A 22,916-nucleotide genomic window follows, 5' to 3' on the forward strand; every position below is an offset into this window, starting at 1 on the left:
TTTTTGAATTAAAATTTACGTTTTTGAGGAGGTAGTGTTGATAAAAGAGTTTCGGCAACAAGCAGAACTAATGTTTTCAAAGTTGAGACAATCATCGCAGTCGAGGCTAAAAGCAAGTTGCAAACACACGTCATTTAGATTAGCTCTCGGCCCAGGTTTTAATAGAATTAGGCTAAAGAACATCAATTTTGCTGAACATATTTTTAGTTCGTAGTTTTGTTTGGAACTGTGGTTATAATATGTTGCTTCCATTGTTTGTAAGTTTTAATGTGTTAACAATAGAAAATTTAGAAACGGTCATCCTAGAATAATGCATCATGCCTAGTTGCAATGTAACCAACAAACTGATTTGGACTCAAATTTGCCTATATATCTTCCAATGACAACAAGCGAAGGTTTTTATCTGAGGTTTTTTAGTATTTGAAATATGATCCAGTGAAAATACATACCTTACCATATTATAAATGAATTGTGCATTTCGTTTCCAAAACATGCTTTTGATGGATGCGATATTTTAACAGCAAATGTCACTAACTGCTGAAAAATTTGAGCCTTCTTGTAGGCTCCTCAAATGTTTGCACAAGAACAAATTTATGTCTGTACATGTTTGCTCTTCAAAGCATAATTATAAAACTGAATCATGTTTTGAAATGATCAATACCAATTGGAAAAGATGTTTTAGCATAAAAAGTATTTAAGGTTGCAAGATTACTTTATCATTTTCGTTGCCCCAAATTAAGTCTTTCAATTTAGTCTATTCAACATAAGGTTTCCTAAACAGTTGTAAATGTCAGTTTTATTAAATTCTGTTCAAGTGCGACTTGGATTATTTGTAACTCAGTTCTGACACCATGTCAAGACAATCCTTAGCTGTGGAAAATGAGGAGGTTAGTATCCATTTGTTTTAAACTTATTTTATTACAGAACAACAAAAATATGCTAAAAACTGATGTGTGCCATCGGCATTATAAATGCACATAATGTAGGTTGAACTGTCGAACCATTGATTTATGCCATAAAAGTTACATTAAGATGTACTGCATTCTTTTCTGAAAACTTAAATTTTGTTTATAGCTGCGGCCTCCACGAAGGAAGCAGCCCTCTGTCAACCTTGGGAGAACATCCTTCAACTTGACAAAAGCAGTGCAAGATCTACAAAGTATGTGGCCTAGCTAAGCATATTGTCAGCTAAAGTAAATCTGAAGTGCTTGTTTAAGGTTGTGTACATGTTGATAACTATGTGTTTGCTCTTTTGATTGCTGTGCTGATGGTCAAGTAATGAGTAAATGTGCAAGAAACAATGAATCAGTCATGTTTTACAGCGATCTAAAGGAATTTGCTTTAGCCATATATGTTGTAAAGCTAAACTCCTTATCCATTATTGTATGCAAGGTGTAATGAAAGTGTTAACTATATTATTGTTTTTTCACACTTGCATAGTTTATTAAGTTGACCAATGTATCTTTAGTGTAAAGCCAAGGACCATAAATGTTGATGAAAAACGCCTTAAGTAGTGACAGAGTTAGGATTTGGTGGGCTATTGTAGAAACTGTAATGGTGATCACAACAGTACATGACGATAATAACTCCTGGCGCTTGGCCATCATTTGTCGTGATACAATAACACAAAAACGCAATAGTGCGTCGGCCCGTGTGCCTCCGGTATTGTTATCAAAAACGCGCGGTGCCTCGCGATCTTTTGTGGTCACCGCTCTTTCGTCTATTGACTGGGCACCAAAAAGTCAACACTCCAGGCACTATGCGGTCCTCGAGCGTCCACGGAAGCAAGTCCCAGCTTGTCACAATCCGCCACTTGGTCAGGATTAGAGGCTTCTTGCTTGCGCGGGGGTCATTAAATTTTGCCAGGAAAGCACATTGGTAACAAATGTCCGACAAGCCGATGTTTGTTTACTTACATCTAAAGTTGTTGTAAGATGTCGTCACGAACGTTTTCGAGGGCCCGGCTCTTGATTAACTTTCCCAGGCATTGTTTTGCGAATTTTGTTTCGGGGAAAAGATAATGAGACCAAGGGAATAGAGAGCTTTCCTTGTAGTAATGGTTAAGGAAATAAATGCATATGTGTAAGTAAATGTGTGTAGTTAAATGTCTTAAAACGTAACCACATATATAAATTGTAATGTCACACCGACTTTGAATGTTTTTTCACGTGTTTCTAGTTGCATAAACTACTGTACATTGCGACATGCTCTGTAGCCTTGTAAGATCACCGTAGCGTTGCTCTCCGCTACCACTTTTACCATTGCCCTTGGGATCTCGGCCTCCCTATTCTGCTGGTCTGGTTCATTGTCACAGTTCTGTGGCGTGGAAACGATGGCTCTTTGCCCAAAGTGCTCCGATATCAAGTCTGGTGACATTCCAGGCGGTGAAAGTTAAGCGCGTCCTTTCGCCATCGCATTATATCCGTTGATTGATAATACCAATGTCAAGCTTGGGGATAGACTTAATCAACAATAAACGCAATTATGATTATAATGACTATCAAAATAAGGCACTTCTTACGTGGAATCTGAGTACGTGCTACTGCAGGCCAACTTGGCAAACAAATTCACTTGTAAATGTAGTATATATACAATTTCGAAACGTTAAAGGAATTGTAAAATTGAATTTAGTAGCAAGTTACATGTCATTCAATACAATTATCACCAACCGCACTATTTGAAAACCGATATATAACAGGCATTTAACTTTTGGCCTTAAAACGGAGTAGCGTATTGTAAATTCCCGTCAATCTCAGCATCTCCCGCCATTTATTTGATTCAATTCTGAGCAAGCAGAGCCGTCCGCCCCTGCATCGTTAATGATTCACCTCCGGCCTCGTAAAACCAAACGTCTTTAAACATGTAGTGTTTGCCAAGATAAGCACTGGCCCTCAGCGCCAAACCGACCGAGAAGAAGTTGGAAGCAAACTCCAAACCACTCAGTCACCATGTTATGTAAACATATTTTTACACCTTTTACAGTAGGTCTGGTACGAAATTGCTACTCCGCTGTACGCCATGCACTTCGTACTTTCCACGCGAATAGATGCTACTCCGCGTCATTAAGCTGAAAACTATTTTTCCCCTTTTGGTTGTACGCGTGGCAATGTGATACTGATGCTTAACCTATTTACTTACATGGGCCGGCCTACGTCTTTACGAGGAGCTGCATAAACGCTATTATCTGTTAACAAGTAAACATTTACACAGGTTGTAAAATCATTGTTACACGCGCTGGGACTACAGTCTTTTTTGAGAAAATAAATGAACGTTCTTCACCAAAATGATGGTGATTCTTGAACTATCAATCTATACCATATGTAAAAACAGTATATAATTAGTTCGTGAATTAGTAAACTCGTGGAGAGGGAAATAGGGATTTTGATCAGAGACAGGAAATTGCAGTTGTTTTATGTCGTATCAGGTTAGAGGAATTCGAGTAATTTCTACTCAATCCCCTGTCGTAACACTCGCCTATTGTCACTAGTAGCTCAACTTCTCCGCTTTGTCTCCGCGGCAAATGCGCCTTTATTCTCTACATAGTTATTATCACAAATCCAGCAAGCGCGAGACGGACACGCTTTCCACTGTTTATTTCCACCCCACTTCACGCCCGGTACCGGTCAATATAGTTTACAACCCCTGGACAGCTTGTTTTTTGTTGCCGCTCGCGCCGTATTTCACGTACCCTTGGTCAGGTTCGATTCCACTGACGCAAAATTTAACGTCCCACAGCAATAATAAATAGTATTTTGGCGATTTAGGTCGCGGAATGCGGCGAATTTTGTTATATAGTAGCATACAGGTCCATTTGCAACATGACTTAAAATTGTTCAATAAATATATGTATTTGGGGGTAGTTTTCAAAAGTTTTCTTTATTATGTTGGCAGAGTTTTCGTTTTGACACGAAAAGTCGCAACAATCACTACAATAAAAATACATTTCTCGGTTTGGTTGTGGAAACCAAGCATGCGAAGCAATTGTGTTGATGTTGCACTTTTTGTTATGAATTTTGAACGACTTTTGGTTACCTCGCGTCTCATCAAATAGTCCGGGAACTTTTTATAGCGCAGTTCATAAATTTCCGAGTAATTAATCGTCATCGTTCTATCGCTGTAAAAATTCTTTTCGTTTTACAGATGAACAAATGAACGTTCAGAAACGAACCTTCACACGATGGATGAACGCCTATCTATGCAAAGTATCTGAATTATTTGTTGTACCTTGATACCTTTCCACGGTTTTAAATATAATTTTATCATCAATGTTTCCATTGTTAAGCAAAATGTATGACACAAATAGTATATATACTGTAATTTTCGTATTAAATCTAATGAAAACAGAAACGCTATACGTTCTTGTACATATTTAAACTTAGTTTTGTTACAATTTCATTGTTATTTGCCACTGGAAGCTAGCATAAGTTTTGTCGTTTGAATTTTTTCACGCTGTTTGTTTTTGTTGCTTTTTTGCCATTGTTACCGCACTGGGATTCGAACCCAGGGCATCCTGGGCCCGAAGCCCGATCCGCTTTTCTTGTTAACAGGTTTATGGATTGCGTTTATTCAATTGTGTGAGTAATTTTGTTGCAGTGGCGCCCCCCAATGGAAGTTACCGATCTTTTCAAGGACATCAGAGACGGAACAAAGCTTCTTGCACTTCTGCAACTCCTTTCCGGACAGAGACTGGTACCGAAAAATAACACGTTTGAACAGAATATCTTTATACAAATGAAACATGTTTTGCAAATGAAATTTTATATATGAGTTACACGCTGGTATTGTGGCGGCTATTTTGTGAAATGTATGGACAGGGTTACAATCAATAAAACTTATTACAACTTGTTTTCCTTCAGCACGGGGAGTCAGGACGAAAATTGAAGCGAATTCACCATTTCAGCAACGTTCAGATGGCTTTGCGGTTCCTCGACTCAAAAAAGGTGACCTTTATTTCCAAAACCTAATTTTGAAACAAATTTTACTCAAGAAGAACTTTATAGTCGTTTCGATACACTTATGATTGTACAATATCCAATACAAGGTTCACTGGCATCGCAAGCGGCTTTGATTTAACTTGACTGCGATACCAGCACTGCCCTAATAATCTTTATACGATACATGCAGAAAAAAATCTATATACGAGAAGTAAGGGTCGTCGCTATGAGGTTCTGCCTTGCATGCAATAACATGAAACACTTCTGCGTATTTATTATCAGATAACACATGTACATAAGCTTCAGGTCAGCTTACAAAAAATATTCAATTTTCAATGGTTTTTGTTTCAGCTTAAACTCGTCAACATCAACCCTGGTGATATTGTTGACGGAAAACCGTCCATCGTTCTCGGTCTGTTGTGGACAATCATTCTATACTTCCAGGTAAACATCTAATGGTACTTTCCTTCTGAATAACATATCTCCACGATAACTGATAAGAATAACTTTAGCAGGAAATTTTACTTGTACCTCATAGCGCGAACTTAAGTTGAGCCAATGTTACATGATCGCTAATGTAAGAACCGAAAGTCTATATCGTTGCCAGCTGTGTAGTGTCGTGTACCTGTGTATTTGTACATTTATATATACGTAAAACACCAGAACTTGAACTAAGTTTGAGCATTTACATACTGTAGGCCGTTATCGGCGAGCATGTTGATGTTGTGTTTGGTTATTACGCTTTTAACTCCCACTGTTGAATGCGCGCTTGTCTGTGTAATGTAAATGCTGTAACAAGACGAAGTCTTCTTACAGATTGAGTTTTCACACAAACTAACCAAACCCGCTAATATTCGGAATGAATCGAACATTGGCATTGTTATTTTGCTTTTGGTGTTAGGCTGGCTACACTTTTCTTAAGCAGTTAAAGTTAAACAAAACGTGCTAATAGAATAGCAATGTGACATGCTGATATAACAAGTCGTCCTCTCTTCAGCAATTATAGGACAAAAAGAAATGTTTTCAATTTTAAACAAGTATGGTATCTTGTACGCTCCACTGATAATAACATGATCTGATATGACTACAAGCTGTCCTCGTTTAGAGGAATAAGCGGACAGGACAATGTGTTTTTTTGCTTAAGTTCCATAGTTATAATTAAATTGTTGTGTTTGTAACCGAAGATACGTCAGAACCTTCTTCCCATGCTCCCGGTAAGTGACACGTCATCATTGCATGCTATGATGTCATCATAATTGCACTTATTATTTCACATTTTATAACACGAACGATGATACAATTGTTCACACAAACACTGTTTCTTCGGTTGGAGTCGAATAATTTTTTCAAAGAGTTTTAAACTTATTTCTAGCACAGTTCTCGTGTCTATACATTTTTCGGTATTATTTCTTCTGAAATTATGTTTTTTGTTTGCAACATTTTATTATTTGTATTAGATTTTTGGTAGTCAAGTGGTTGGTTTGGAAGTTTCCCAGGAAAATCATGATTTAATTTCCATATTTCTCACTGTAATTATTCATTTCAGGAAACAAAGTTTTCTGCAGTTTTCGTTTTTTGTCTATAACACTCAACTTATGACTATATCTTTCCCTTTAATATAGCTCTGTGTTTAATTATATTTCCCAACAACAAACCTAGAAGCTTTTATCACTTCCACAACACTAACACGAGTACTTTAACAGCATGTTCACCACATTCTGCTCGCATTAGCATCAAACAAATTCTTCTGAGCATTTTAATGCTGACGCTACCAGCCATAATATTCAATAAATTCAAATCTCTTCTGGCAAAAATAATCTACTTGGTCAACGTTCCAGTATTTATCGTCCTGTTTGCGTTTTACGCACTTGTACTGATCAAGGTCCTTTGGATAGCGACTGAAACGTCGACGTAGTAAATTTTGGCCAGAAGAGTTTTGAATTTATTGAAAATCCTCCTGTGCAAAACCTCCTTAAAATCGACTCGACTCGCAATACTGACTCCACAAATTTCGGTGGTAGATCGAAGAGATCACGAGCAACCTTGCTCTTTCCGGCGAACTTTCTGGAAGCACCTCCAGTCTGGACAGTTGCGTGGGAGCCGAGGATTCGCCTCAGAAACACAAGAAAGGGGCAAAGGCGAAGTGGCAAGGTGCCGCGAAAAAAGCACTTCTCGCTTGGGTAAAGCGAAAAACCAAGAAGTAGGTTTCGGTTTTTAATGCTTTTTGCTCTGTTAATTTAGTTGTATAAGCAACGTTATTGAGTTAAAGATGCCACTAAAAAATTTATGTAACAAACTTATTGTTACTCTGTTAAAGATGTCTGTACATTTTTGTATGTTTCAACCGTTTTTTGTACGTAAAATTCGGTCGTTTATTTTTATGTCAAATTATGCAGATTTGTTGGCATTTGTAACTATATTCATGGTTACTGATCTTCTCCTGATCCACAAAGCGCTTTTTGCAACTAGAAACAATTTTCTTATACATATACGAAATTGTGTGACGATATTCTTGATGCATATCCCAAACGACCTTGTTGAGATTTATGCCTAACTAACCATGTGTACCGCTCTTTACCGGCGTTTTCAACTTTAAACTACCCACAGCAAACCCCCCGAGTTGGACGTGACTGTTCGTGACTTCGGACCTTCGTGGAGGGACGGACGAGCTTTTCACAGTATGATTCACACCATTAACCCCAACCTGGTTGATGTCGATCGCATTCGACGCGAAACCAACCGGGAGAATCTGGAGAGCGCCTTTGACACCGCTCAACATCACCTCGGGATTCCGCGGCTTCTCGAACCATCCGGTAAGTTTTATTTTTTGTTTATTTTAATTTGTTTTCAAAGATTTTGGTCCAGAGTGCTGTTGTTTACTTGGTTGTGTGAATATTTTTGGCCAAGTTTGTGTCTATATGTTTGTGTGGTGGGTTCTGGGTGTGGTAAAGAAACCGAAAAAAATTGTACAGCAGAGCTTCCCCATACACCAGAGAAAATTCGTACATTTTTACTTTCTGGTGTGGGTGAGAGACCGAATTATTGTTTTTTTTTTTCAAAAAAATGAGTTAATAGTTTGCTTGAAATAATGTTTCCGGACGTATTTATAATGATTTCTTCGATTTATTTTCAAGAACAATGGCGTTAAACATGACCCGGCACACATTTATGCCTCGTCAAGCTCCATAACGATCAATTTACTTGTCCTCAGCTACATGTATCGATTGGCTAGGAGACATCAAACCACTATAAAACCTATTAATCGTACATCACTGCTAATTCTGACGCTGTTACCACTTGAAAACGCTTTGCTGTCACGTTGAAAATGTAAACATAGTAACAAATGTTGAGCCCCTATCGGTTCTCGTGCTTTTTTCTGGTCACAATCCTACGCAAAGGTTTGGGAACGCTGGTTGCTGGAATACTATAGCAAATTATGACGAGAAACAGACTGGATCTACACCACAGCTTTCTGAACGAAATGCACTCTTTAACTGCTTGTTTACTCCACTAAAATCTCGCGAGCATCTCTTAAGTTAATTGATTCATTTCCAAGAAAACATACTCTCGTACAATCTAACATACCATTGTGGTTACGGAGCAATTAATAAGTGTTTGTCGAAATTACTTTTCTATGTTTTGGTATTGAAAATTTTGACATTCTTCTTCAACGAAGTTTCTTTAGAGAGAATTTTGATAAGTATATGAATCAACTTAATATCGTGGCCACATTACCCGAATTGATCAAGTTACGACCTGAAAAAATATATAAGCTTACACATGTACTTATAAGACAACGAATTATCTTGTAACCAACCGTGTGTTCCTGACAAACCGTTGCCAATGTTACCAGTTTAATGGACAAATCGTTTATCAAGCTCACTGCGGCGTGAAATACGTACTCAAAACTTAAACAAAGCAAGTCGCTTTGCTTGTATTGTGGAAGAGGATTAGGGTGTTTGTTTACAATTAATGTTGTTGGATTGAAAGGCCAATCACGGGCGGGATCGCGATATTAGGTATTGAATCGTCAGACGAATCAAATTACCTCCATCTCACCATAATAAGATAACTCCTCGTAATCGCTTTTCCTGTAATTGAACACCCAATATTTGTTTCGTTGTGAGAGTTGAATTAAAGTCTAAAGTGACGGAAGCCAAAGATTTGCTTTCCATCAATATTGACCATTATCGATATGGAAGTTCAATGATCAAATGTGTTTGACCGCATTTTGACAGATTTTCAGCTGACATGCGTCATCAGTGTTTGGAAGTGATGCTTTCTGCAACAGTCATCTTATTGGCCATGCGTTGAATGTTGTAGGATTCCACTGCGTTTAATGATGTTTCGGCGCTAAAATCTAACTATCTACACATGATTGCAAAATCACGTGTCACATATATAATACAGTATATACATTTAATTTATTAGACGCTTCAGTTTAAAGCTAATGAACATGGGTCAACAGTTGTCGGTGTCATTTATAGCTCATAGTTAGGTTTAAAAGTAGAACTACAATTTGTGTTACATTTCATGGCAAACGGGGGTGAAACCTTTAAATTTCACTGAATGTTCGTTCACAGGAAATCGCAATCCACTTGTTTAGTCCTTAGTCTACAGCACAGGAAACGTGTATCGACTTCCAATAATACAACATAGTTTATTCTCTCAATGGGTTATTCACTGATACAAAGCATTGTTGCTCGCAGAATCAACTTGGTTACCGGATCGAGCATTGTTACGTTGATAATGGTTCTTTTGTCGCGTTTGCGCGTGGATTTAGTCACGTGAGTGGCAAGGTATTGTCGGGGCCGAGGAAAACACAGTTCCACGTACCGCAATGTTGGTAGTTGACTTAATGTTTTGTTATAATTTATCCCTAGTTATGGGTCTGTTACTACGTGACCTTTAGCGTTTTTGCTTATGCTGCAATCCCTGTTAATACCAAGTGGTTGTTAGTCGTGATTTCGGGGCCAATGCTTGTGCGCAATCCTCTTATTTGCTGCAACCATTTATCTTCCTATATTTTGTTGTATTGGTTTCGAAGGAATGTATAAACTGATTTTTTTCGTACCAGATAGTTGGAAACCCCCCATATAAGCATTGTGTGTTAAAAACATGGAACTTCCAATACGACGATAATGAACATATAGCGTTGGTTGACAGGCACATCACGACTAGCGAATACCTTTGTAGCATAAAGCACTTGGTTCTTACCGGAGTGATACCTATCCAATGCCAAATCCTCATTTAGATGTCCTTGTCGACTTTAATCCCTTGCGGGGTGTATTTCAATCCACACTCCGCCTGTTTAATACGAGTTGAATTGACAGTTTATGGAAACAAAATTTTCCGTACGAAGCACACGGTTTTGCACTTCTATAAAGTTGAACAACTTATTTCCACTCATGAACTTGTATCCCACGGTATGATGTCCTACATTGTTTTACCAACGCCAATATTTTTCTCACAGACGTAGACGTGGAGAGGCCTGACGAGAAGTCGATTATGACGTACGTAGCGCAGTTCGTCAAGCAGTACGGGACTGTTGGGGAGGAAGGCCACGAGACTCCTCAGGTATTAAGACTTGCATTTAACAATTCTCAATATGGCAGTCTATGCTCCCCTGAGGTTATTGCTTGTAGCATCTCTATCTAAGCTTGTTGGATTAAGGGCTGTTTGAAAAATTGCCTAGATAAACTGCCTGACGTTTTATTTTGCTCCGAATGCTTCCCCTTGCGTAACACAAACATACCACATACATAATATATGATAAGATGGCGTGTTGTTACGTGTCTTCCAGGTGGATGAAGATGTTATTCAGTTCGAAGATCTGATGTCTTGGCTCACTGATGCGGAGTCAATGTTAGTAAATGTCCACAAGACGCGTAAATACAGACAACAAGACTACCTCAACCATCGGACTTTTAAAACCGAACTGGAACATAAAAGAAATTTGGTAACCTTTTTTTAATTTTTACATTTCTGTATTCGTAAATTGACTAGAGGTTTGTCGCCGTGTAGCCTAAATATCTCTTGTTAAATAAAAGGTTCCCGGAGAAAATCTGTTTTTTGAAAACACGTAACGCTGACCAACGTGAATTCAAAAACATAACATTTAGACCATAAAATCGGATTATTATTTTCTGTGCCACAATGTGATCAGTTTTATGTCCACCGGCTGACTTTTTGTAACACATATACTGTATATTGTTATTTCTTCTTTCAGATCAAAGCACTCCACGAAAAATGGTTGGCTGGAGGAGCTGCATCGGTGACGAAGGACCAGATCGACGGGATGGGTCAATTGCTTGGGAAAATTGACGATATGTCACAGGTCGGCTATTAGTGTACAATCTGTTTCTTATACTGTTTTGGGTTTGTGACAAAATTTTCACTGCTTGGAGAACAAAAGTACCAAAAATAAGAAGAACTTGCCTATGGACTGTATTATTTTTCTGCACAATACCAACAACGTTATGGGCCATACTCGTCTAAATACAACTTCTTGCAAACCTAACCTCGTCTTTATTAATTTTAAATTAAATTAACAAGTCTGTTGATTAATTTGACTGTTGCGTCACAACCTGCTCTTTATTGTTCTTTATCTCCATTTTGTTTCAAAAATCGTATGACGTATGTTGTGACAGAAATGGCACCGGGAGTTGGACAGCGTCCTTCCCGGCCAACTGGGTGAGGTCGGAGCGTGGCTCCATAAAGCCGAAGCCGCAGTTGCTGAGGCTGAGTACGACGATGACGTCAGCGATGACGAAACAATTGCCGACATCATTCAACAGCAGTTGGACGACCACCGGGTTGGTGTTTTTTGTAGTCTCTTTCGGTGAAAATACTTTTTAGGCCAACCTTGGTATTTTTGGCAATAACCTATAATAAACACTTCAAGAAATGTCATTTTAACGTTCTCAGGCCATCTTCAAGGACATGAATTCGATGCTTCAGGCTTTCCAGCGGATGAGGCGAGCGCACAGATTTTCAGGTCACTCGATCCCGCTGGAACAGCTGGAAGACATGTCAAACCGCTTCGCAGGTAATATTAAATGAGGTTTTGTATATGTAGAAAGCCTGCTTGTCTCCGCAATTTCGCCAATGCTTTCCCAATAAATATTATAACTTCAATTGGTATCCGGAAGTTTTAGTTAGAGATTTTTTTACGGTTTTGTTTCTAGTTCATACCTGCGTGTTTTAAAGCATGTCGGAATGCAATTTTATTTACAAAATAATGACACTATGTTTCGAACAACGATAGTTACCGGCTTCGTGACCAATCCAGACCATATTCAATATTTTCTCAAAGCGCTTACCACCGCTTCAACGCAACGTTCCGCCCAACTTGAATACGCGCAAACCAAGCACCGCCTGATGGCGCAGTTGAGCAACGCGGATCAGATGGTGGCGGAATGGACAGTGCGATTTGGAGACCGCGAAAATGTGGACGAACTCCTTCAAAACTACGTGGTATAAATTATTTATTTGTTAATTGAATGACTTTGTGAATCAACTCAGTAGAATGCTGTACTTTGTGCAAGGTTTTACAGAGTTGTAAACATAGAATTTATTAAAATGTTCGGTTTTGACGGTTGAGATGTGTTTTCCATCAAGTGATAATTTTTATCTTTTGTTCTTGTTTAGCTACGCGTACAGTTTCTTGCAAAAAATATATTTAAGGCACGCGAAAATAGAATGACTTTGGTCCTGCTAATGTTATTGGCCTTTTTACCAATCTTTGTGTTTGATTCCGTGATAATAATGTCGAAGCAATATATTTTACTTCGATTTTTGTGCAGGATAACGTGGAGAAGCGGAGGGTGGTCGACAAGTTGGAATACGCGATGTCGAAAGCGAAGAAACAAGGGGAAGCTTACCTCCTTTGTGACGAAGCAATGTCTGACGTAGCCAGAGAAGAAATAAGAAAATTTCTTTCTGATAAAGAGGAACAGGTGAGACTGCAATGACCTCACGAAACAAACGAACAAATAAAGTAAAAATTACATGTTTTTTGCTATGCCAGATACTTGCTCATGTGCACATATGTTAGAGTTTCATACAGCTATTAACTTTGTTCTATCATATGTCTTTGATGAGAATCTTAACCGTACTAACGATACCAGAATGTTTAGGGTCAAAATGTGTCTTTAATGTATACGAGATTGCAAGACTCCTTAACCCTTTCCATTTCTTCCCTTAACTATGTTTTGTTTCAGACTAAAGCAGTTTCCTCGGAGATCCTGGAAGCTCGGAAGCAGCTCGAGGAAACTGCGGAGAAATGGAGAGAATATGAGGAGAGCAAAGAGAGTTTCCAACCCTGGTTGGTGAGAGCGGAGGGAATGCTTCTTGCACCGGAACCGGAGAAAGTTGTGAGTGAATATTTCAACTAAGCATTCGACTGTAAGGCGTCTTAAGTGTTAGAACCATTGATAATGATTGCGGTGCTAAGTAACCTACATTAAAAACTTATTCAGTAAAGATATCACGCTTAAATGTTAAAAATACTTTATGGGCACTCTGTTGAGGTAATAGTACCTGAAAAGAGTTACATGTACCGCAACTTCCGTTTTAAAACGTTGCTGTCGGAATTATTCCCTAAAACTCGCTAAACTTAAAAAAGAAAACGTATACCTTCCATTTTTGCAGACCTTCTTCAAGGACTGGGAGCGTTGGAGTGAGGTCTTCAACATCTTGAACGAAAGCGGGGAATATCTTGCCGAGGTCTGCGACGACCAAGTTGCAGAAGCCGTGGATCAAGAACTCGAAATCATCGCCTCTCCCGCATCTCGCGTCCTGGATAATTGCGCGAAGCTGATGAAGAAGGAGGAAGTTTCCAAGCGAAGAAAGGACTTTGAAGCTGGAGTGGAAAATCTCCATCAGTGGTTAAACAACGTGGAAGGCGAACTGAAGCAACCTCTACCCGCTGAATTCAGTTCCATCAAGGGACATCTGCAGGACTTGGAAGTAGGGAAATTGTTTGTTATGATAATGATCTTTCGAAGCTTCAAAGATCGGTTTAAATTGTTTAATTCTCTCTGTAATATTCGTATATGTTTTAAACCTGATATATAAAGCACCTATTGCCCTTTCTTTACGTACAACAAAGTTGGAAAGTGATTCTTAACTCTAATTAAAAATTAGAAAAATTGTAATAGTTTTGTCCATGATACACTGGTTTTTAATCGTGGTTTCATTCACGAAATGACTTCATCCATTAAACAAATTTCCTTTCCATTGTTTAGGATATCGGAGACGAGACGACCCGCGTCGAGGATCAGTTCAAAGATTTGAGCAAAGTAGCGCAAGCTCTCGTTAAAGACACACCTGCGGAGGATGTGGATGTGATGCTGAAAACAATGACTGACGTCAAAGATCGTCTTCTGAAGGTAAACTGATGATATGTTTGACTATTTGTGTGCGATGTTTGTATACCACCTGGCAATCGGATGGTCTTGTACCGTTTTGGTTTCTGTTAATAAAAACAACCACTAATTATTAAACGATTTATCTTTTCAACTTAATATGTAGCTTGACTAGAAATGAACAAACTCATGTATTTTGCAAGCACATTCTCTCGGTGTATTTGCTACAAATTTGGTGCAAATTATTCGATATGTTTTGTACTTTATCGTGAAAAAATCATAAATATCGTGTAAAAATATATAGGTCCGTCGAACGGTAACGAAGCACTCCAACAATTATACCGACATGCTGGAACCCGTGCAAAGTGTTGACGTCGATCTGGAGTCGCTCAATGATTGGTTGGATGAAGCCGACCGATTGCTGACGTCATATTCTCATCCAGATACCGACATGGAATCGCAATTTCAATCCCATCAAGTAAGAAAACATGCGATTTTTAAATGATTACTTTGGCAATTTAACAAATGTTGTTGTTGCTACAGGTTATATGTGTTTAGAATACGGGGGACGATATATAATGTCAAAAGTTCTGATGTGGTATAGTTTAGTATTGTTATTTATGTCAAACGTTTTTTGCAGAAATTTTTCGCCAGCAAAGACCAACAACAACAAAAGTTGAGTCGGATGAGCGAAAATCTTGGACGCATTACGAGTCTCAGCACTCCAGGTACATTTCTATTAATATATATACGGTGCAATACGCCAAATGTAGATTCAGTATATCACATTTTAGCACTGTTTACTCTCATTAAAATCCGTTCGCACCTCAAAGGAATTATGTTTCAATGAGCATAACATGTGTCGACCATGTATTCAACCCAAGTTTGCAACGCATACAGCAGCCACCCTTTTAACATGCCCCGAGCGTTTATGTTTAAAGAAGCATATCTTTTCTTACATAACATGCCGACTTTGTGTTCAACTCGTCATGTTTGCGAGCGACCCTTGCCAAATGCGCTGTAAGTTTCAAATACATAACAACAAATTCCTTACCTGGCAGGTCTCGCAGTCGAAGAGGTGCAGGACAAGATTACGGAGTCGACGGCCAGGTTGCAGTTGGCGACGCAGAAGGCCGAAGAATGGAAGCCCAAGCTTAAATCGGGCACCGAAGCATTGCGGAGATACAGAGCGAGTTTGGGGGCAATGCAGAGGTGGATGGAGAAGTCCAACGAAGTGATGGAGGAAAGCAAACCGGTTAAACAACGCCTTTCTGTACACCAGGTATTGAATATGTATTTAGACCGGGGGGTTATTACTCAGGTGGTTATGCGATCCATATTTGTTGTACGCTATCTATAACAAACATTTGTGTAACCCTTTTTAGGGGTGGTACATCACCACATGTAAACGTTAGCGAGGAGTCTGAATTAACATTGTTCGATCAATAACAACATACGAATTTTTGGCAAGCATTACCTGTGTTGTACATCCATGCTTATGACGTTGTTTTTACCCGAATGCAGAAGTCAGGATTACAGGATTGTGCCACAGTGAAGGCATTTACTTTTTCTGTTATATTTCCATGAGGATTTGTTTCAAACCCGTTTTAGATTGTAGTTTGAGACGCAAATGCTTAAAAAGTGAAGCGTTTTACTGAAAAGCACTCGCCGTATACCTGAGTATGATTTAAATGCGTTTCCAAAAGCTTCGCAATTTGGATTTTGTGAAACCCTCAACAGCAACTCGTCTTTCATGCTTGCAGGATTTTTTTGCTGATCTGGAACAAACACCGATCACCGGCTTCCTCCAAGCAAGCGACCAACTACGCAAGCTACAGACGTCACAAAGCGAACGCACGTCGGTTTATGAAGTCACAAAGCAGATGCAGCAACAGTACCAGGCTGTGCTTAAAAAGGCGTCCGCCAAATTGCTTCAACTCAAGTAAGAAATGCAGATAATGAGTGCCATGCCATATTTTTTTTACTTCTGAAAGATAATGGGATATCTGACGTTGTCGTGCAACGTTTTTCTTGTAACCATATTCAGCCTTTTGGTTTTGATTGGAATTTTTCGTATTTTGTGACGTAAATTTCAAAAAACTTTCGCCCCAAGGAAATTTGCATTTAAAGCATATTCCTATTTGGAAGATAAACACCTGTAATTTGATTTCCTTTAAATGTTAACGCTTGATTCGTGCAGATACAAAGAAGCCGAACAGGAGTTTTCTGATTTGCTCGAAGAATGTCGAGGGCGACTTGCTGGTGAAGAACAACGTCTTGATGATAAATCCGTTGCTCCAGAGGATTTAGTCGAAGAACACAAGGTAAATTATAAGCAGCAAGTAAAATTTTCACAAAAAACAACTGTGAGTTAGGCATTGTTTTTATTTTAATTTTTTTCTTTGTATGCAATAGAATAATTTATTCATTAAATTGTTGACAAAATAATTAAAACTAAAACGTACTTCAGGTCCACTTCCAAGCTCCACTCGATCGGCTTTGTGAGCTCCTCCAACAAATGGAGGAACTGAGTCCAAATTTACAGCAGGATGATGCCGACCGCCAGGTGGAGCCAGTAAGCGAGCTGAGGGAGGAATACGAGAGTTTGTTGGCGGCCGAAGAAAGAACTCACAAGTATGAAACACCAGATGTTATAGAACTAAAATATCGGGCATAATATGTTTAGCCAAAGTTACTCGTAGCGAATTATTTTAAATCACAGCAATATTAATTTTTCGTAAACGGCATTGTCAGTTTCTGCACTGAAAAATAATCCAAGCAAGCCAGAAACATGGCTGAACGTTGAGTTCTGGTTAAGCTTCCCTGAGTACATTTTCCCTTGATTTTGTATAAGAAAAAACTTTTCAATATTGTTCAAGGTCACGTTTCATGTTAATTATGTGTCCACTTCCAGCAAACTGACCCAAGTTCCAGAAAAGCAACGTGAATTCCAACAATCACTGGCCAAAGTCCAGGACTGGGTTAAAGATGCGGAGAATGTCATCGAAGCGATTCACAAACCAATGGATCCCGATCCTGCAAGATTCAAGGTAAATCCACGAATCTTAACTTATAATTCGGCAAAACTTCGCTGGAATGCCCTTTAGTTTTGTCAGTGTCTTTGTCATATTCTTTATAGTTCTTTTTCTCAGTATTTTCCACGTGTATTAAGTACAATAAAACAAAGGTATGTATTGGTGGTAAGGTTGTTGCATACCATCACTATTTGCAGGAAATGGCGAACAAATTTGATGACGTCACGAAGGGTAAAGAGGGACACTTGGACGCCCTCGAGTGGCTGAGTTCGACTCTTAATCATTTGGCAAAATACTTACCGGAAGAGGAAGTACAACAGGACTTGGTATGGGATTTTATTATATTTTAAGCTTTATGTTAAGTCTGTGTAATTTGTCTATAACCCAAATTGGGTTCCGTTACATCTGTGCACATTGGTATGGTTTCCGTTTTTTTTATGTAAAATAACATTTGAAACCTGCAGGAATCACTGAAGGCTTGGAACGCAAGCAGCATGTCCATCATAAACGCATTTGATGTGACTGAAAAACGACTTGCTGCGGCTAAAAAATGTCACAAGTACCGGGAAGACATACAGGTCAGTTTCACACTTACACCATAGCTTTATACAAAGTAGGCATACTGTATTGTTGTGGTGATTAGTTTGCTGGTGATAACCCAAACCAACATCGACAGTGTTCTGTTCTCTATGTTCGCATACTTTTGTTTTGATGTCGACGAATACTTTGTAGGAAACGAAGGATTTAATCGCTGACGAGGCGAAGGCTTTGGAGGAGTTCATTGAACAAGCGGACGCTCAACCGATAGATTCTGTGGATGACGCGAAACAACTACTGGCATCTTGTCAGGTAACCCTGTTCCATTTCAAGCACTTTCCAAACCGGAGGTCGAGAGTTATAAGCTCACATTGAGCCAGTTAGACCGTCTTTGCAATCAACTAAAATAAAATGATAGCCGCAAATCACATTTGAAGTTGGCGGGTGTCATTTTGACCTTTTGATGCACACGAAACATAATAGACGTTACTGCACGTTTTCAGCACCAGAAATCATTGAACATAGGTGTTAAATGTGGGTTGTACAATTTTTTTTCCTAAATGAGCTTGTCGTCGCTTCCCGAACCACAACAGATAGAGGAAATAGCCACATGCGGCTCCAGTTTTGCGAAGAAGACGTAATGTGGTGTTGTGCCGGTCAAGTTAACTTAGATTAACTCAATGCCATACATCTCAATACGAGAAGAGGCCTTTTGTAAGGGCTTGAATGAGTACAAATTTAAACGCCACACAATTGACGGGGGCTGGTGCCAAACCCAACAAAGTAAGTTCAGGAATTCCAGTTAACCCCATTCGCACTAATCAAGACTGGACTTTCGCCACAAACATTTTCGCATACCACACTCGCCTAATCCACACTATATAGACGCGCGACACTCCTTACGTTAACAGGCCTATCGGATCGTAGAACAACAAAACGTCAATGGTCCTCAAACTCTCAACCGACTGTGGGTAAACAAACAGTGGGCCCACCGGACCGTTCTGTCACAGTGCCAGCATTGGCAAGTGTGTATTCCCGGTCTTACGACCGCACCAAGCACAAGTCCCTCTTAATCTCGCTTAACAGCCCTCTCCTGTACGCTGTGCGCAGAAAACTGTTTCGGCCACTTTTGCCCGTTCGCATTGACTGATGACGGCTTTGCCGGTTTAGGAGCGTGTAGGGTTTTGCTTCTGGCTTCACTTGTATTTATCCTGTGTTGTTTGCTGGCGGTTTAAAAAGCGCTTCTTACGCCGTTCGCTTTATTTGCATTTCAGCGGTTAAACGTTAGTGCGGTACTTACACCTTCGTTTTCACTTTAAATCGTTGTCTGCATGGCTTTAGCTTGAGTTAAATCAAATATCTAATAACTTGACGTATAAGGCTTCGAGTTTTGAGTATACAACCAGAAACAGAGAAGTGATTGTTATGGAAATGATATCAATGCTACCAGCAGTATTATGTTAAATGTGTTGGAGAAAGTCATTCGCAGGGTTACAATCACACGTGTGTTTAGTTCATTACTGAAGCTGCCTGGCATATTATTAATACAAGAAAGCCTTTCTGGTAATAATATGTATAAATATAAACGTTTAGGTTGCTATGCAGTAGCCTTCATCAGGATGTGCTATAATATAAATATGTGTGCTCATTCTGTAGCTCTACTTTATGTAGGGGGTTTTGTACAGCTCAGGAATTTTTAATATTTTTGTACTTACGAGCTTTCTGCGTTACTTTCAAACTCAAGATGTTCACAAACCCGCACGTTTACGTGAGTACTTTTGACTTTGGGAAACGTAGAGAAAGTTGCGGTTAAACAAAAGTGAAATGTCGCTAAATTTAGTCAGTAATGATCAGGTTCATTGCAATTACCGTCTGGTTCAGTGCAACATTCACCAGCTGCACTGACAAAACCTTGTAGATCGAAGCAGTACGTGTATTTCTGTGTGCACCATATGAGGTTTTAATACATTCCTACAGTACTCACACGAAGGAGCGTAAAATTCATGTGTTTAAACAATGTTATTTACTACCAGGCGACCGTGAGCGGGCTGGGACCACTTTCCCAACGAGCAGAGACCGATATTTTGGCTGGCCAGGAACTTCATGCTGACGAACAGGTTCCAGCGTTTCTCTATAGCGACGTGTCGAGTCTTGAATTGCAGTGGAATAACTTACAGCAAGCCGCGATGGACAAATGTGACCAAATCCAAGTAAGTTTATTTGTCTGAAAAATTTTTACAGCTAAGATTTGCACAGCAACAGTCGTTGCCTTGCACTATGTCGATAAATACAATCTTTAAAACGTCTGCTTGCAGCTAATTCAATTCGCATCTGCCCTTCAAAGATAAATTTGTAGGATGTGACACTGTGATGCCTACTAATATATTAAAGCAGTAACTGGCTGTTAAGAGTAGCAGAATGCAATTATATAAAGTATGGTTGCAACCAAGATTAGAGTTGTTATTATCTTTCATGCCTAACAGCAAAAGTTGTAAGGTTATAACCCTTTTACACGAATGGTCAACTATGTGTGGAAGCTCAGTTTAAAACAGGAGCACCTAAGAGGATCAACAAATGTTTAGTTGTGCCAAATATGAGTGAGATAGGTGCAACCAATATCTAACTTTAACAGTTCATTCTCTTATATACCGTGGCAACTACTGTAAATCCACTGAATTTTCTTCCACAGTCAACTGTTGAAGCTTGGGGCCAACATGAGTCGTCTTGTTCTGACCTCAGTGAGCTAGTTGCCAAAAGTTTACCCACGCTCGATGCCAAACTTCGCTTGAGCAACCTCAACTCCATAAACCAGGAAGTTAATTCAACAGCTGCGTTGAGAAAAAGACTCGCGCAAGGTGGTGACGACCTCGCTCAAGTTCAAGAACACGCGGCCGTGTTGTCGAAGAAATGCAGCCTAGAAGGCAGGAAATCTCTGAACGCCCAAGTGGAAAAACTGGCTGCGGATTTAGCCAAGGTGAAATAGTCTTATTAAATTATTAAACCTGTCGTATCAGTCTTTATATGTATACAAACTAAATTATCTGACGAAGCGAGGGGAACTCGCGAAAGCTAGTGTATTTTTTGTAATACAAAAGTTAGTCTTTTACAAAACTGTGCCTAATCAAGAGTATTTAGTTTTTAGTCCTATTAAGTTTACTCTCATTGTGTGTGAATGTTTTTTATGTATATTGTACTTGTAGCTGAATCAATTACCACAAAATACAACTGTGCTGCTGCTAAGTTAAACTTTAACAAATATACATGGCATTGCAATCACGTGTGTAATTGAAGTAACTAAAAACATTGATTTATTTTGCAAGTTATGTTGTTTGTGCGAAGTTGAACTAAAAAAATGATTTACCGAACAAATCGTGACAATTGTAACTTCTCGAAGGTTTAGAGATTCAAGTTATTTAATGTTGATGTTTATGTATTTTTAGGCGCAGAAAAAAGCTGAAGCAAAACTCGCCAAAATGGAAACGATCAAGCAGGAATGGATCGATTGCGACACACAACTCACAGAAATGGATCAATGGACACAGGACATGCAAATTCAAGTAAGCACGTTGTTTTACAATTAGTGGAGGCTCGCTTTTTTTTATCTTTGGTTTAGTTTTTTTGGCAAATACTTGCTGTTTTTTTATTATGTCCAGTGTAGCTTTTGTTTTTGAATCTATAAGAGATCATGTTGGCAGAATATTAGAATAATACAACATCAAGCAATTGGAATATTTACTTACTGGGAATTTTCCTGGTGTTCATGTGACGTTTATTAAATTCTATACAAACTGTCCGGGCATAAACTCTCACGGATTACGGGAGATTTTTAATAACAACAAATTCTTTCCATAACTTATTCGCTTCAATATTTAACAAAACCGACTCCAAATCGTAACCAACCCTTTAAGCCGAGCGAAGTTTAAATACGAGGTGCGCGATTATTAAGTGTATCGACTTGGTGGGTACTTCAGGTATTTACACAGAGAAAGGCGTGCCAACATTGAACAGGCAAACCACACACAAACAACCCCAACCAGTTTCAATGACTTCAACTATCCGGCCTGTCTTAAGAGTTGAAACACGCGCGGCGCATGTGATTAAATCTTATAGAATATTTTGTTGAGTATTTCAGTTATCAGAACAAAACCCAGTGGTTGCTGCAGGTCGAGCGAGTGGGATTGTAATTTCAGCACATTTTTCGATGTTGGATTTATTGAGTTTTACGAAGCAAATTCAGAGTCAATCATCAGAAAGTTAAAAAATACAGAAATTGCTTTCTCAGCAATATCTCAACATCTATAATAGTCAATGCAGAAAAAGTTATTCAAAATTTAGATGTCAACTTCAGCGGTAGTTATATATTTTACCAGCCTTGCACGTTTACTGGCAATATTATCCAGCTGTTAAGGCAGCCGACACCTTACAAAATCTAGGTAGTAAACCGAACACCTTTCTGTAGGCTTGTGTTGACAAACTTACCGTCAGGCCAGACAATAATCAAGGCGGTAGTGGTATGCGCCTGCGAGCACAGACTTGTTGTATCCAGTCTGCGTCGGTCAAATATTGACATGAACTTCTCGCATCTTTTCGTTTTGAGACATTTCGCGCAACCTGTTGGCCTGTCATCGAGTCGCGAGGTTGGTTTGTTACGTGTGCGGTTGAATTCCATCAATTTGCGATATCTACGCTGTAGCTGACGTATCAATTCGAAAACAGTGGTCCTGCCTGCAACTCACTCAAAAAGCAATTAATGTAGATTTATGTTACGGAAGTTTGTAACATAAATGAAATGATTTTTTCTGATTAACTTTGCGCCAAAATCATTTGGGAACACAATCGACTCTGAAAACTTTATATTGTGTAATAGGATTAAGATTTTAGATCGAACTTATGGTTAAAATATATCACAAAATATTCTAACCAGTGTCCGTTCTGTTTAATTTAATGATAGCAATAAAATGTTTGTGCTTCATGAAATCTACGTAACCAGCAGCACTTCTTTCACGTGACACAAGTTAACCTTCAATTCAATTTTAAGTGAC

The 22,916-nt window shown here is 39.0% G+C and overlaps 1 protein-coding gene across 8 annotated transcripts in view; it reads left to right on the forward strand.

Moving 5' to 3' along the window:
* The first annotated feature begins 751 nt into the window (after positions 1-751).
* LOC145889249 (nesprin-1-like) overlaps positions 752-22,916 on the forward strand; it is a 197,458-nt gene continuing 175,293 nt past the window's right edge. For 7 of the 8 annotated variants that reach the window (XM_082980162.1, XM_082980167.1, XM_082980168.1 and 4 more), the window contains exons 1-32: positions 752-887; positions 1,075-1,159; positions 4,141-4,202; positions 4,594-4,689; positions 4,857-4,940; positions 5,286-5,378; positions 6,119-6,148; positions 6,956-7,134; positions 7,542-7,747; positions 10,408-10,511; positions 10,738-10,893; positions 11,164-11,271; positions 11,585-11,749; positions 11,862-11,982; positions 12,250-12,410; positions 12,740-12,892; positions 13,157-13,309; positions 13,587-13,904; positions 14,183-14,326; positions 14,607-14,780; positions 14,943-15,030; positions 15,364-15,584; positions 16,066-16,244; positions 16,503-16,626; positions 16,773-16,936; positions 17,217-17,352; positions 17,535-17,663; positions 17,802-17,915; positions 18,070-18,186; positions 19,908-20,084; positions 20,564-20,848; positions 21,315-21,431. In XM_082980162.1, the coding sequence (XP_082836288.1) occupies positions 852-887; positions 1,075-1,159; positions 4,141-4,202; positions 4,594-4,689; positions 4,857-4,940; positions 5,286-5,378; positions 6,119-6,148; positions 6,956-7,134; positions 7,542-7,747; positions 10,408-10,511; positions 10,738-10,893; positions 11,164-11,271; positions 11,585-11,749; positions 11,862-11,982; positions 12,250-12,410; positions 12,740-12,892; positions 13,157-13,309; positions 13,587-13,904; positions 14,183-14,326; positions 14,607-14,780; positions 14,943-15,030; positions 15,364-15,584; positions 16,066-16,244; positions 16,503-16,626; positions 16,773-16,936; positions 17,217-17,352; positions 17,535-17,663; positions 17,802-17,915; positions 18,070-18,186; positions 19,908-20,084; positions 20,564-20,848; positions 21,315-21,431 (4,479 nt within the window). In that variant the 5' untranslated portion in view covers positions 752-851. The remainder of the gene's footprint in view (positions 888-1,074; positions 1,160-4,140; positions 4,203-4,593; positions 4,690-4,856; positions 4,941-5,285; positions 5,379-6,118; positions 6,149-6,955; positions 7,135-7,541; positions 7,748-10,407; positions 10,512-10,737; positions 10,894-11,163; positions 11,272-11,584; positions 11,750-11,861; positions 11,983-12,249; positions 12,411-12,739; positions 12,893-13,156; positions 13,310-13,586; positions 13,905-14,182; positions 14,327-14,606; positions 14,781-14,942; positions 15,031-15,363; positions 15,585-16,065; positions 16,245-16,502; positions 16,627-16,772; positions 16,937-17,216; positions 17,353-17,534; positions 17,664-17,801; positions 17,916-18,069; positions 18,187-19,907; positions 20,085-20,563; positions 20,849-21,314; positions 21,432-22,916) is intronic. The other variant, XM_082980166.1, reaches the window with a different exon arrangement.

The sequence above is a fragment of the Ascidia mentula genome, chromosome 2 (assembly GCF_947561715.1).
Source record: "Ascidia mentula chromosome 2, kaAscMent1.1, whole genome shotgun sequence".
Taxonomy (NCBI): Eukaryota; Metazoa; Chordata; class Ascidiacea; order Phlebobranchia; family Ascidiidae; genus Ascidia; species Ascidia mentula.